This window comes from Cryptomeria japonica, chromosome 8, assembly GCF_030272615.1.
Source record: "Cryptomeria japonica chromosome 8, Sugi_1.0, whole genome shotgun sequence".
Lineage (NCBI taxonomy): Eukaryota > Viridiplantae > Streptophyta > Pinopsida > Cupressales > Cupressaceae > Cryptomeria > Cryptomeria japonica.
The window spans coordinates 709,821,742-709,837,989 of record NC_081412.1 but is presented as its reverse complement, the minus strand read 5'-3'; the positions used below and the strand labels follow the sequence as shown (position 1 = coordinate 709,837,989).

The window sequence follows — 16,248 nt, the reverse complement described above, 5'->3', positions numbered from 1 at the left end:
TTGTCTCAGTTTGTTCCTTGTCATTACTGGATCATCCTTATCTCCTATAATCTGACTTGAAGCATGATTTCTTCTGACATACTTGGCTAATATAGGCTCAATAGGCTCTGTATGATCTTCTCCATCACTCGGTAACTGAATATTTTCTTCATCAACTTTCTCAGTAGGACTTCTCAATTGAACATAAAAAAAATTCTTCATAATCTTCTGGTTCTTTGGAATTTCCTTCATCATTTCTTTCTGCAAATTCATCAATTTTTACATTTGCACTTTCCACTATTTTGTTAGATGATTTGATCAGACATGTAAATGCTTTTCTTCTAGAAGAATAACCAAGAAATGTTCCTTCTTCACTTTTTTGATCAAACTTTCCATTTTTGTCATCTTTGTGAACATAACATCTACTTCCAAATATCTTAAAATAACTTACATTTGGTTTCTTGTCACACCAGATTTCATACGGTGTCTTCAAAGTTCCTTACTTTAGTTGTACTCGGTTCAGGGTGTAAACTGCTGTGCTGATTGCTTCTCTCCAAAATGTTTGAGGTACCCTCTTTTCTATCATCAGGGTTCTGGCACAATCTACAATTGATCTGTTTCTTCTTTCAGCTATCCCATTTTGCTGAGGTGTTCTCGATGCAGACACTTGTCTCTTTATACCATGATCATTGCAAAATAGGTTAAATTCATCAGAAATGAATTATCCTCCTCTATCAAATCTTAGACATTTCAACTATCTTCCTGTTTCTTTTTCAACTCTAGCCTTATACCATTTGAACATTAGAAAGGCTTCTGATTTTTCTTTTAAAAATATAACTAACATCATTCTTGAGTAATCATCCAAAAATAATATGAAGTATCTATCTCCATAATAACTTTGAACTTTCATAGGACCACAAAGATCAGTGTGTACAAGATCTAAAATTCCTTTAGAAGTGTAGGACTTACTTGTAAAGCTTGACCTTGTCATCTTCCCCATCTGGCATCCTCGGCATATTGCATTCTCAGTTTTTTCCAAGCTCGGTAGACCTCTTACTCGGTGCTTCTTGCTTATTTTGATCAGGCTATCAAAATTTACATGACAAAACCTTTTATACCATAACCAAGTGTCTTTTATTTTAGCATACAAACAATTGTTCTGAGTTGAGTCAAGATGAAATGTATTACCTTTTGTTTGTGTCCCGGTAGCAGCCAGCTTTCCATGTTTGTCATGAACTTTGACACTTCCTTTCTGAAATTCTATTCAGTATCTTGTATTGTTTAGCTGTGCTACACTCAACAAATTATATTTCAAACCTTCAACCCAGTATACATCATCACATTTAGCATTGTCAAGGAGTGTTATGAATCCTTTACGTCTTACTGGACATGGTGCATCATTACCAAATCTTACATAACCTCCATCATAGTCTTCTAATTTAACAAACTTATGTTTATCACCTGTCATGTGATGTGAGCATCCACTATCTATGATCCAAGAATCATTTTTATTTATATGAGATATTAGGGCTTTTTCTTCGTACCTTTCTTCATTTGATCCATCTTTGATAGCCACATAAACAACTTCCTATGTATCAGTCCCATCAGATTTATCATTGTTGGATTCCTCATCAGCTACTAGGCATGTCTTTCTATCTCTCCTTCTGAAGTCTTTGTGTCCTCTGTATTGGTTGTCTTTCTATCTGTCATCTTGGTAGTCTTTCTTTTCACTAGATTCCTTGTCAGGACAATTAGAAGCCATATGTCCTATTCTATGACAGTTAAAACATTTTAAAGGCAACTTTCCTTTATACTTACCTTTGCCTCTTGGTAATCTTCTGGCTAATAATGCTTCAAACTCTTCTTGCTTTCTGATTTCCTCATATAGTTTGTGTACCTCTTCCATGTTTTTGTGAAATCTTTCACTTGCTCCACTGTGATTTCCTTCAGTATAATTATACATTATATCATTGTAATCATCAAATTCACCAATATGAAAAGAACTGAATGCAGATTCAACCTTATTTATCGAAGACCCACTGTTATCAAAATTACTTAACTCAAATGAATGTAGCTTACCGATAGTAGCATCCAAAGAAACTGGCATGTTTGGTACAGACCTTAATTCATTGATTGCAGAGACTCGAATAGCATAAGCAGGTAGAAGTGTTCTAAGCAACTTATTTGTTACATCCTTTTCTTCAATAGTTCCTCCTGCTCCTTTGATTTGATTGACAGTCTCCTTTAACCTTGTACTGTATTAGGTTATGTTCTCACCTTCATTCATTCTCATGGATTCAAGTTGACCTCTTAGACTATCTACTTTTGCTCTCTTAACATGTTCATCACCACCATACACAGATATGAGCTTGTCCCACATTGCTTTGGCATCACTACAGCCTTCTAGGTCATTAAACTCTGAGTCGATTAATGCAGATGTTATTTCAATCATTGCTTGAATATGTTCTTGCTTTGCCTTTATCTCTTCCATTGTCAATGGATAGGTGCTAGGCGTAATGAAATCATTCTCCAAATAATATGTTGCATATTCTTCGATTTCTGATAAGTGCAGCTTCATCCTTTTCTACCATGTGGAGAAACTTGACTTGTTCAACTTTGGTGCATCCCTTTTATACATCTTTAGATCTTTGCCTCAAGTACCTTTAAACTTTTCTTCCAGAGTCCAAAGCTTTAATACATAAAACTCACAATTCAATATATTTATCAGATTCAACCTCGGTAGCCTCTATTGATATGAAACTATGATTGTAAATCATTCAAACTCATAAACAAAAATGCATAAGACATCATAACACATTCAACACCAGATTTAATGTGGAAACCCAAATAGAGAAAAACCACTATGGGATTTTGGACCCACTAAGAAATATACCCTTCTAGAGTATGCTCGGTTAAAAGCTAATCCAGTTACAGATTACAAACACATTGCTAGATGTGACCCGGTTAAGGGATTTCTCTCAGACTTGTTAGAGTCTTGCACTTTGTTAGAAGTGACCTTGTCAAAGGATTTCAAACACAAATTTAGAATGTTACCTTGCTAGAGGGTTTACAAATAAGCCTGTTAAGTCCACTCGGTTAAGAGATTTCCTGTCACTCACAAAATAAACAACAGTAATAAAATCCATCTGCAACTTCACATCTGAAATGCTAAAGCAAATTCTATTTGCTCAAAACAATCTTGTCATATGACTTATCTTGACCCTTGTTGGGCTTGTTGGGCTTCTCAATCTGTTCTTCAATCAGATCTTCAAGCTTCTGTGCTTGGTAAACATTACTGTAGCATCACTGTGCATACATTTGCCCACCTTCAATGTTCATCAACAATTCCTTATTTATAAACAATTTCTAACCGCTTAATCTTCTTGATCACATTTCCCATGATCAATCTTAGCCATCAGATCTTCAAACTTGACTAGGTTCATTGTATCCTTTGATCTAAAAAATGTTTTACCTCGCCTTGGAACTTGCATTCCTTCCTTGGAGCTTGTGTTAGGTTAATGTGGTTCAATCTGTGTTCTAGATCTTCCTCCTGTGTTTTCGTTGTCGTAGATCCTCAACAAACTTCTTGCACGACATTCCAATCAACCATACATCTCCAGCTCATCAGCATCCTTCATTAAATAATGCTTTTAATCATCCAATGTGATCTATTATAACTCGGTTGTTACTCGATAAATACTGAACTTCACTCGGTATACATTCTGCCTTCTTTAATCGATAGCGATAACCTTAGGGTTTAATGACTAGGTACCTTACTCGGTGACATAGTACAATATTAAACTTATAATCAACAACATATGTAGGATATCAAAAACAATCAAAACAACATGATCTCATCATTGTCTAACTCGGTAATAGTTGCCCATTGAATAACTTATTATTCCCTTTCATTATTACATTTTTTCTATGTCACTTACCAACCTCTTGATACTCATCAAAACATACTTCTCAAGATATGGCAACATCATACTGAATCAGAAAATCAATTGCTTGACATTAATGACAAAATAATATTATTAGGACAATAATCATCCTTCTTCAGTTATATCAATAATATCCAACAACCTTCTCAATATCCTTATAGAAATGTACTAAAATGCCAACAGATCAATCGAACCAAGGAAGCATTAGAATAATAGGAAAAACCTCCCCATAATGATGAAAAGGGAGAGGGACGGGTACACTAAAAAGAATGGCCAACAAGAATTGCATGACTAAGAACCAAGAACATCAAAGGTGCAACGAAAGTACATAGTGTCATGGAAGGAACACTCACTTGACAAAGGTAGATGGCAAACAAAAGGCAAACATCAACCACCCATGGCACTTTATAAGTAGTGCATGTATAATAAGGCACTGGAAGATCCCAAGTATACAATGCATGGTGGCACTTTATCTCAGTGTGTTTGTATAAATAAAATGCTACAATGATAAGAATAGACAAAAGACCGGAAATAGAAAGAATAGCCAAAGATGAGACATCCTACTCAAAGAAAGAGATCCCAAAACCTGAAACATCCAAGATATTCACCAAAGTGCTGAAAAGCAAAAAATTGAATAAAATATACTTGGAGCAGAATCTGGAAATTAAACTCGCATGAATGGAAAGAATGTTAGAGTAATTGGTTTTTACTTGATTAATTAAACAATATTTGTTTAATTCTTTAAGTTCCCAATTATCTTTTTACACTTAAGCTAACATTAGGTGCATATTAATTAATTATTTTATTAATTATTATGTGCAAGCCTAGGGTTTTCCCTTTTAGGGTTTCTTGACCTATTAAAGGTTAAGTTCATTCTTTTCATTGTATGAAGAAGAAGGTTTTTTTACATTTCACATTTGGTGAATTGGAGCTCTCATCTTTTGAGAATATTTTTCCTATGTTTTGTGTGTTCTTCAGATTATTGCTTCCTTGCTTCTCCTTGTAACAGGTTTTTCAGCTTGCAGAGATCATTTGGGCTCCTGTGGTGTTGTATTTTCTCAACTCCAACATGGTATTAGAGCCTCAGATTTGCAGCTACTTCTTCTTGTTTTGAGAATTTTTTGCATTGGAAGTAGATCTGGGGTTTTAGAAAGTTTTTTTTATGCACCTACGGTTAGGATTTTCTTTCTGAGTACTTTAGGCCTAAACGAACCTCACCATCATGCTCAGAAGCCCGAAAACCCCTATGGTCATATAAAATTTGACCATTTTTGGTTCCCGAGCCTCTGGGAGTATTTTTTTCTTAGATCCAGGCCATATGGCCCTGGCATGCAAATCGAGAAAAAAAAAATTTAAAATATTTTGCCTTTTTACGACATACAGGCCGGATTTTTATTTTTTGGAAAAATCAAAAAATCACAACCCACAATGAAAAGCAAATTTATTTTTTTTTTAAATTTGGGGGGGGTTCCCATGGTATGCAGGGTACCATGGAGCCCTTGCCATGCTGCAGGCCCCGTACAGCCTTCGCCAGCTCTGTTCCGGCCCCCACCGGCAGCTTTCCCCGACCCCCGCCGGCCCCTGCCACTGTTCCTCCGGCCCCCTGCCGGCCTCCATGCAACCAGTGGCTTCGCCCGCCTTCACCAGCCGCTTCCTGACCCCCATTGCCGGCCTTCTCACCTGCACCCCGGCCCTGCCACCCGACCCAGCTACTCCACCTGGCACCGCCGCTGCTCCCCGATCTCGTCACCGCTGTCCCTAGCCCCTGCCGCCTCCGCCCGGCCCCACAACTGCCGCCCGGCCTGCCAGCCACCCTGGCTCTGCCACCCAGCCACCGAGAAATCACCTAGCCATCGAAAGTCCACTAGGCTACCACCAGAGTGCCACCCATTGGCCACTCGAGCACCGCCCAACCACCAGACTACCCTTTTTGCCTCTTTCAGGGGGGGTTTGGTTTTTTGGCCATATCTTGGGCATACAGAGTCATTCTTTTGAAAACAAATAGGCGTCAGAAAGCTGGTTCTGAACCAGACCTCATGGTGCTAGTAATTTTTTTCAATTTTTCTATTTGACTATGTTTTTTTTTTCAGTCAATGTGAGGTCTCTTTTTTGCACTCCAGGGGACGTAGGATGAGCATCCGAACTCCATTTTTCGAAAACTTTATATTTTCGAAAAGCATGATTTGTGTACTTTCCAGCCATATGAGTTTTATTTCCAGATTCTGCTCCATGCATATTTTATTCAATTTTTTTCTTTTCAGCACTCTGGTGGATATCTTGGTTGTTTCAGGTCCTGGGATCTCTTCTCTGGGTAGGATGTCTCTATTTTGGTTCTCGCTTCTATTTTCAGTCTTCTTATCATTGTAGCTTGTATTTATGCAAACGCACTGAGATAAAGTGCCATCATGCATTGCTTACTTGGGATCTTGCACATCTTGTGCCTTGTTGTACATGCACTACTTATAAAGCACCATGAGAGGGTTGATGTTTGTCTTGTTTGCCATCTACCGTTGTCTAGTGAGTGTTCCTTCCATGACATTCGCCTCATGATGTGTGTCAAGTGAGTGTTCCTTCTACAACACCATGTACTTTTCTCAGCACCTTTGATGTTCCAGGTTCTTCGTCATGCAGTTCTTCTTGGCTGTTCTTTTTAGTGTTCCTGTCCCTCTCCCTCTTCAGCATTATGGGGAGGTTTGTCCTGTTGGTTCTAATGCTTCTGTGGTTCGATTGATCAACTCTTCAAGCTTTGGTTTCTCATGCCATCTGTATCTTCGATTTCAGTTGTTTGACTTTTTTGCCTTCTGATTTGAGTAGTGTCATTTGAGGGCATTTATACAGATTACAGTCTTCTCTACCTAGTCATGTTCTATTTCAGTGGAGGTTATTTAGATCAAGAGTTTCTCAGAGACAGTGTTTGCATCTTTTTCATGCTTCAATGGTGTTCTTTTTCATCTCTTTTTGGAGTAGAGTTTTTTCCCACGTGGTTTTCTCTATTTCTTCAGTTCATAGAGATTTCATTGTAGGTACCTAATCTGGCCTTTTTGCCGGGACCCATCTTTCATGCTTTCAGTAGTTGTTCTAGGTTTTAGCTTCTCCCTAAGTCTAGCTTAAGAGGGGTGTTAGAGTAATTGGTTTTTACTTGATTAATTAAACAATATTTGTTTAATTCTTTAAGTTCCCAATTATATTTTTACATTTGGTGAATTGGAGCTCTCATCTTTTGAGAATATTTTTCCTGTGTTTTGTGTGTTCTTCAGATTATTGCTTCCTTGCTTCTCCTTGTAACAGGTTTTTCAACTTGCAGAGATCATTTGGGCTCCTATGGTGTTGTATTTTCTTAACTCCAACAAAGAACATAGAACAAGCTTTCCAATGATATAAAATTTTCAAAAAAGGAAGTTCGGATGCTCAAGTTATGTCTCCCGGAGTGCAAAAGGAACCTCTAGATTTGACAGAAAAAAATGCCATCAAAAAACAACTGCACAAATGCCCGAATACACAGATCTGAAGAACAAGGCCCAAAATCTCTCATGAAGAGAACAAGGGCATGCAGATCTAGAGCTCTGATAACATATTGGAGTTGAGGAAAAATCAACTCTACAACTCCCAAAGATCACCTGCATGCAAACCTGTCATAGAAAGAGAGAAGCAAAAAAACTATGCAGGCCAGAATTCAGAGATCTAGAAAAGAGGAGTCATATTGATTGTGCAACAAGAATGCAATTCAATAATTACAGTTGTTATGAAAATACAAAGAGAGAATCCTTATAAGAGGATACTCGAAACCCTAAAGGAGAAAACCCTAAAGAATTATAAGCTTCCTAAGTTTAGCTTAAGCATGGAGTATAATACACTAATAATTAAATAAATAATTATTAGCTAATAAAAGATAACTCCAACAGAAAATGTGAAGGAAAAGGGAGGGAGGAAAGGAGGGAGAGGGAGGAAGAGAGAGGGAGAGGGAGAGGGATGGAGAGAGAGAGAGGGAGAGAGAGTGTGTTGGCAATTGACACTCATCAGATTCATATGTTGTCATTGATGGCAACAAGATTCCATTTGAAGGCATATATCAGTAGATATCGACAGATACCGACATTGGAGTAATCAGGGTCATCACTGGCACCTGCATCCAACACTTCAGTGAAGCCGACATCAGTTTGGGATCCGAAAGGTTTTATTTGCAAAATCATTTTATAATTATTGTATAGGGTCAACATTGAATATCTTTTGTAATGGATTGTAAGCCGACATAAGGCATATTGTTTGTAATGGGTATATAAGTCAATTTATTATGTCATTTTTATATATGACAAGATAGTAGAATAGTATGATGCAAAGGATATGTATGTAAGTCATTTGTATGTGAAAGTTATATCATGCAATGATCAGTAGATAGTTTGTTAAGAATTCTTGGAGGAAAGGAGATATTGGTAAAAGGGTTAAGAGTTTATGAACCAGTATAGGACAGAGCTATAACTGAAACTCTTTTTGGCATTGCAGATGCATTTTGTGAGTTCATTGTTACTATTTTATCTCAGCAGAAGCTTGTAGTCAGTGCGACTCTTTTGTGTTGAGCAGTGTGCTCTAGGCAGTGTGCCTTCGTGCATGTGCAGGCCCCCATACTATGTAATATCTTTCATATGGGTAGTGAATTGATATTGTGGGTCACAAATCCCACTATAGTTTTTCCTCTTTGAGGTTTTCCATGTATAAAATTATGTGTGTTATGGTGTTAATTCATGTGGTTGGTTTATTTACTTCATGTTATATGTTTCTTCATTTAATGGTTATGGTATTGCTGATACACCACATGCATATGTTTATGGGTGAAGTAGTTATCAAGTATTGAATGTATTTGAAGTGTTCAATTTTATAGGTTTATGTTACTTGAAGTCTTACTGTGTTTAACCGGTATTGGCATGGTTAAGTTAGGTAATGAAGACAACCGATTAGCATTGTTTTAACTTGATAAGTTGTGGAGAAGTTTTTGTATGTACTGATTCACCCTGCCCCCCCCCTCTCAGTACCTATTAGGGTATTTGTTGTTCATCATTATTCATCAATTGGTATCAGAGCAACTCCGGGTCCTCGATGATATAAGCTTAACCGCTTGAGGTAAAAGATCTTGTCTTAATGATGAAGAGGGAAGGTCCTCAGTTCAATAGAGATAACTTCAAAATATGGAAGGACAGAATGAAGATCTATATCAAGAGTTTGGGTGCTCAACACTGGAGCTATGTTGAGAATACCTATGTAATTCCCACTGGCACTTTAACCGATGATCAGAAAAGAGAGATTCAAGAAACTGGGCAAGCCATGGAAGCCTTATTAGCAGTTTGTCAGATATTGAGTTCATTGATGTACAAGATAAGGACACTCCTAAAGATGTATGGGACACACTAGAAACTATTTATGGTGGTGATGAGCATGTCAAGCGAGCTAAGGAAGAGAGCCTTAGAGGAAAATTTGAAGACATGAGGATGATTGAAGGTGAGACCATTCAACAATATGGCATAAGGATCAATACTGTTGTTGGAGATATCAAGAGCACTGGTGGAACAATTAATGATGCCACCATTGTTAGTAAAGTTTTGAGATTATTGTTACTGGTCTATGCAATCAGAGTTGCTGCTATTCAAGAGCTAAGGTCTATTGACAAAACCAAGGTATTCTTAGACTCTATCATTGCAAAATTGACTGCATATGAGTTTAAAAGCTATGATGGCAGTGTTCAGAAGACTGAGTCAGCCTTTAGAGCATCTATTGTACCAACCAGAAAAGGAAAACAAGTAAGTACCGGTTATGAATCCATGCAAAGCAGAGGTATGGATGATGAAGCTCTTCTTGCCAAGAGACTTCCAAAAGGCACTGGAAAATACAGAGGTAAGCTTCCTTTAAAATGTTTTTCTTGCAATAAGATAGGACATATAGCTGTTAACTATCCTAACAATGATAATAAGGATAAACCGGAGAGGTTTAGAAAGTATAAAGGAGGAAATAAAAGAAATTGTCTTGTTGCAGTGGATGAAGGTGTTACTGATGAGGAATCTAAGGATGAAGAGAATGAGGACATAGTGTTTGTAGCTGTAAAGGAACAAGTGTCTGACAAGAAAACACATGTCTCTCGCATTGACAAATATAATGACTGGATTATTGATAGTGGTTGTTCTCACCACATGACTGGTGACCGGGGAAATTTTTTGTCTCTAGAAGAATATGATGGAGGTGTTGTCAGATTTGGCAACGATGCACCATGTTTGGTAAAAGGAAAAGGATCCATTTCACTGAATGGAAAGAACAGTGTGGATGACGTCTACTGGGTAGAAGGTCTTAATCATAACCTGTTGAGTGTTTCTCAGCTAAATGATAAAGGACTCGTTCTGGAGTTTAAAGGTGGAGTCTGCAATATAATTGAAAAGAGTGGTGAACTTATTGCCACCGGTAAGTAGACCAGAGGTAACTTGTTTTAGCTGAATGCCAAGATTAGTCGGTGTCTAATGGAAAAGTTTGATGATTGTTGGATATGGCATAGGAGACTTTGTCATATGAATTTTGATAATATTGTAAAGGCTAGTAAGATCAAGGCAATAAGAGGATTGCCTTTGCTGAACAAACCAGAGAATGCTTTATGCAGAGAATGTCAAGTTGGGAAGATGTCTTCCTCAACCTTCAAAGGTAAGTCTTTTTCAGCAGAAAACTTACTTGATCTTGTGCATACCAATTTGTGTGGTCCTATGAAAACTAGAAGTATTCAGGGAGATAGGTATTTCATGATTCTTACTGCTGACTACTCAAGAATGATGTGGGTCACATTCTTGAAAGACAAGTCTGAGGTGTTTGGAAAATTCAAAGCCTTCAGAGTATTAGTAGAGAAGGAAAGTGGTCAAAAGATAAAATGCCTAAGAACTAATCAAGGAGGTGAATTCACTTCTGATGAATTCAACAAGTATTGTGAAGATAGCGATATCAAGAGGCAGTTGTCTTCTCCAAGGACACCACAATAGAATGGCATAGCAAAAAGAAATAATAGGACTGTAGTTGAAGGGGCCAGAACAATGTTGATCCAAGGAAAGGTTGCTCACACTTTTCAGAGAGAAGCGGTGAGCACTACAGTCTATACTATGAACCGGGTACTCATCAAGAAAGGTAAAAATAAAACCCCTTATGAGTATTGGACTGGGAAGACACCCATTGTGAGTTATTTTAAAGTATTTGGCAATAAGCGTTACATCAAGAGAAGTGAGCATCTAAGAAATTTTGATGCTAAATGTGATGAAGGAATATTTCTAGGATATTCCACTAAGAGTAAAGCTCTCAAGTGCTACAACAATAGAAAACAAAAAATTGTTGAGTATCAATGTCAGGGTTGATGAATCCCCTGAGGAGTCTGAGGAAACCTGCAGCGAGAAAGTGGAAGATGAACCAGGTATAGCCTTCTGGGAACCGGTTAAGAAATAAACAAGTAAAGACCTTAGTGTTCCTATACTAGTAGAAGCTGCAGTAGGTGAAGAAGAAGAAGTAAGTGAATAAGAAGAGGAAAAGCAAGTAGAACCAGCTAGAACCATTCCTAGATATGTGAAACTACATCATGATCCGAAGCAGATCATAGGAGATAAAGATGCAGGGATACTCACAAGAAGAAAGGTGAAAGAAAACTTTTGTATGATTTCTGAATTGGAGCCCAAAACTTCTAGAGAAGCATTTATAGATGAAGACTGGATTAAGGCAATGAAAGAGGACCTAGACCAGATAGAAAAGAATGCAACATGGTCCTTGGTACCCAGACTAGAACACAAAAATGTCATAGGTACCAAATGGGTCTTCAGGAGTAAGCTAAATGAAGAAGGCACAGTTGTGAGTAACAAGGCAAGACTTGTATGCAAGGGATATGCTCAGGAAGAGGGAGAAGACTATGGAGAAACATTTTGTCATGTGGCTAGGCTGGAAGGTGTCTGAATGCTACTTGTATTTCCAGCATTCAAGAGATTTAAGGTATACTAGATGGATGTAAAGTGTATGTTCTTGAATGGAATCCTAGAAGAGGAAGTGTATATTGAGCAACCGGATGGGTTTGCCCTATCAAAAGATAGTAACATGGTGTGTAGATTACACAAGGCCCTGTATGGATTGAAACAAGCACCAAGGGCATGGTATGAATGACTACACTCTCATCTTGTGAAAATAGGATTTCAGAGAACAAGTGAGGATAGCAACATCTACCTGAAATCTGAAGGTGATCAGATTCTGATCTGTAATGTATTTGTAGATGACATAATCTTTGGAGGAGATGATGAAATGAGTCATGTTTTTGCAGATGAAATGAAGAAAGAGTTTGAGATGTCTCTGATTAGAGAGATAAAGTTCTTCATTGGTTTATAGATTCAGCAAATGAAAGAGGGTATCTTTATTACCCAGTCCAAGTATGTCAAAGAGGTATTGAAGACCTTTGGCATGGAGGAGAGAAAACCGGTTGGTACACCAATGGTGACCGGCTGTAAACTGACTAAGGAAGATGATTTAGCATTGGTGAATGAGGAGTATCAGTCAATGATTGGTAAGATGCACTATGTGGTGCATAGTAGACCAGATATTGCTCATGCAGTGGGCATAGTTGCTCATTTTCAGAAAAATATGAGAGAATCCCACTTGGTAGCGGTAAAGAGGATTCTTAGATACCTGAAAGGGACTGTTCACTATGGATTGTGGTATCCATACAATGGTGATTTTAATCTCAAAGTGTTTACCGATATAGATTGGGCAGGTAATGTGGATGACCGAAAGAGCACAACCGGTGGAGCGTTCTTTCTTGGTGGAAGACTAGTCTCCTAGACAAGCAAAAAGCAGAGTTGTATTTCTCAGTCTACAACTGAAGCAGAATATGTGGCAGCATTTATGAACTGCACTCAGGCAATCTAGATGAAACATGTATTAGATGGTTTCAAAGTACCTATATCTGAACCGGTGAGTATATTTTGTGACAACACAAGTGCAATCAATATTTCCAAGAATTTAGTATTGCATTCTAGAACTAAGCACATTGAGCTCAAGTATCATTTCTTGAGAGAGAAGGTTCAAAACAAAGAGGTTGTATAAGAACATGTTTCTAGTAAGGAGTAGCTAGCAAATATATTTACTAAGCCCTTACTAAAGACTACATTTACCTATTTGAGAGGTGGATTAGGGGTTTTACCCCTTCATGCAATAAACTAAAGATGTATGCTCCACATCAGTCAGGTATTACAGTGACAAATCTTTCAGGATTGATGTGTTGAAGGATGCTACTCCATAGGGGGAGCAACATAGTGGAGTATGGAAGCTTATGCCTCCACTTTGGCATTTTTGTCAAAGGGGGAGAAGATATATGATGATAGGGGAGAATATATATGTTGACAAAGATATATGATATGGGAGAAGATATATATTATAGTTGCACTGTTCTATGATGTTTTTAGTTGCAATGCTACACTGAGTATTGGCATCAATGCCAAAGGGGTAGATTGTTGGCATTTGATGAACCGGTATGTTGGCATATGATGATATGATGATAATGTATGTTGTCGTTGATGTCAATAAGTTCAGGTCAACCAGTATGAAGCTTGGAAGAAGTTGTTATTGGTGATCAAGTTAGAGAACCAGTATGAAGAGATGTAGTGAACCGGTGTCGGGGTTTCACTAAGTGTGACTATCGGTTGGTAGTCTCAGTTTTAGGGTTTCTAGTTTGGCAATCTAGCTTGTGTGATGCAACCGATGATATTTTGTGATGAGTTAGCTAAGAGATAAGGATGAGATCGAGATGCCACGTCAGTTTTGTGCACGTGAAGGATTTCCTTGACAATCTTGCATGTGAAGATCGACTGCATTTAATGTCTACCTTGGGAATGAACATTCTTCTTAGTGGTATGAGAAGAAAGCATGATGGCTTACTTATTTCTATGTGTGGTGAAGAATGGATGATGCAGAATGAATTGTGATCTGTTTGAGATTGTTTCATTCTATGAAATGTGTTTGGACGGTCAGGATTGGACCGCTTGTAATTGTAAACCTAAGATGCTTAGGGTTTATGTTACCGACCTAATTGTTGTCTATAAGATCGATGATGTTTGTTATTGTAAGTGTTGGAAAAAGTTGTGTATGTATCTGAGTGATGAGATACTTGCCAGACTAGTGAGTGAAAATTGTAGAGTGTGATTGCAGAGTAGAGGAACTGAAAAGGATCTGCCTTAGCATATAGTGTTGTTATCAGATCAGAGTTTTACCTGTGGTCTTATAAGCATTTCAATAGAAGGAAAACCCCTTTGTCGGGTAGCTTTAACAAGCTTACTATAAATCCTCTAACTAGGTGACTCAAGTTCATTGAGTTCTTTAAATCCTCTAGCGAGGTAACCTTTAACAGGGTTTCAACCTTTAACAGGGTATATAGCCATCCCTTAACTAGGTGATCTTTAACATGATCGGTTCCTAGTAGAACCTTATTGTAAAGTCTTTAACCGGACTAGGCTCCTAACAGAGCGAGCTTAAAAAGAGTTCAAAACAAGCTTGTGGGTATTCATCCCCACCATGGTTTTTTCCATTTGGTTTTCCACGTGAAAAATTTGTGTGTCATGAGTTGTGCATTTTCATGTGATGATTAAGTATTCTTTGTTTGAGTGATTATGCATGCAGAGCTAATGGTTATGGTATTGTTGATACACCACATGCATATGTTTATGGGTGAAGTAGTTATCAAGTATTGAATGTATTTGAAGTGTCCAGTTTTACAAGTTTATGTTATCTAAAGTCTTACTATGTTTAACCGGTATTGGCATGGTTAAGTTAGGTAATGAAGACAATCGGTTAGCATTGTTTTAACCTGATAAGTTGCGGAGAAGTTTTTGTATGTACCGATTCACCCCCCCCCCCCCCTCTCAGTACCTATTAGGGTATTTTTTGTTCATCATTATTCATCATTATGTTCCAAGTGGTATATAACGAGATGGGTAAACAAAATATAGTGATGAAAGAGGTGGGAGGAGAAAGTATTGTGTTTCAGGTTTCATGGAGAAAGGAAGAGTAGAAGTGATAGTGGAGGAGGTAGGAGGAGAAAAATTGAAAGTGTTTTTGATTTTTCTCTACACAAGAAAAGTGGGTGATAATGAAATTTTTGCCAATTATAAACAACTTGTGAGGCTTGCAACCAATTGTCAGATAAAGAAGTTGTTTACCAAGTTGAATTTGTGTATGGATGGGGTATGGAGGAAGGGAGAGAGGGGGAGCGTACTGGTTTGTTATTTTTGTAAGCAGTATTGGTACTGCTTTTTATATTGTAATAATGGTTCATCTTTCCATCTTAGGACACCATGTGACCCCTTAGGACATCATATGCTCCTAAAGGGTCATGTGGTGTGCTAAGGGGTCACATGATGTCATTAGGTGTTATGTGGGGTCCTAAGGGAGAGAGAGGGAGAGAGAGAGAGAGAGAGAGAGAGAGATGGGGGGGATGGGAAAGTAAGGGAGATAAAGGGGGTAGGGAGAGAGAAAGAGTGGGGAGGGAGAGAAGAAGAGAGAGACAAAGAGACAGAGAGAGAGATGGGGTATGGAGGAAGGGAGAGAGGGGGAGAATGATGGTTTTTTATTCTTGTAAGTAGTATTGGTACTACTTTTTATATTGTAATAATGGTTCATCTTGCCACCTTACAACACCATAATTCTATCTTGCCATCTTGACCCCTTATGACATCATATGCTCCTAAAGGGTCATGTGGTGTTATGTGGGGTCTAAGAGAGAGAGAGAGAGAGAGAGAGGAATACAAAAGGGAGGGAGGGAGATGGGGGGAGAGGAAGAGATGTCACATGATGTCGTTAAGGGTCAAGTGGGGTCCTAATTGAGCCACGCATGTGTTACAACACCATATGACCCCTTAAGACACCATATGACCCCTTAAGACACCATATGACCCCTTAAGATATCATACATGGTCTGAAGGGGTCATATGGCATCATTGGGGGTCATATAGGGTCATAATGGGGCCGCACATGTGTTATAACATCATATGACCCCTTGGGACATCATATGGTCTTAAGGGGTCATATGTGTGCTAAGGGACCTTACATGATGACATTAGGTGTTATGTGGGGTCTTGAGACAGAGAGAGAGGGAGGAATACAATGTACAATAAGATATCAAAAGACAATATATATCAATATACATGTACATGTACATACACATATACATATAATACACAAAATATCAAAAGATAATACACACACACACACACACACACACACACACACGCACACACACACACACACATATATATATATATATATTATACATGTATATATTATA

General features: G+C 38.1%; 1 protein-coding gene across 1 annotated transcript; it reads right to left on the bottom strand.

The window, feature by feature from the left end:
• Positions 1–5,226: 5,226 nt before the first annotated feature.
• Positions 5,227–5,961, bottom strand: LOC131071249 (uncharacterized). The gene is made up of 3 exons (XM_059210715.1): positions 5,957–5,961; positions 5,413–5,743; positions 5,227–5,247 (listed from the first exon to the last, which is right to left on the bottom strand). Exons 1-3 carry the CDS (start codon positions 5,959–5,961, stop codon positions 5,227–5,229), a joined length of 357 nt encoding a protein of 118 aa, XP_059066698.1.
• Between the last annotated feature and the right edge of the window lie 10,287 nt (positions 5,962–16,248).

Bases quoted from the DNA above. Each gene is read 5' to 3' on its own strand.
- LOC131071249 (XM_059210715.1), bottom strand. The intron at 5,248-5,412 runs GTACCCTGCATA...TTTGCATGCCAG, and splicing joins AGCATGGCAAGGGCTCCATG to GGCCATATGGCCTGGATCTA.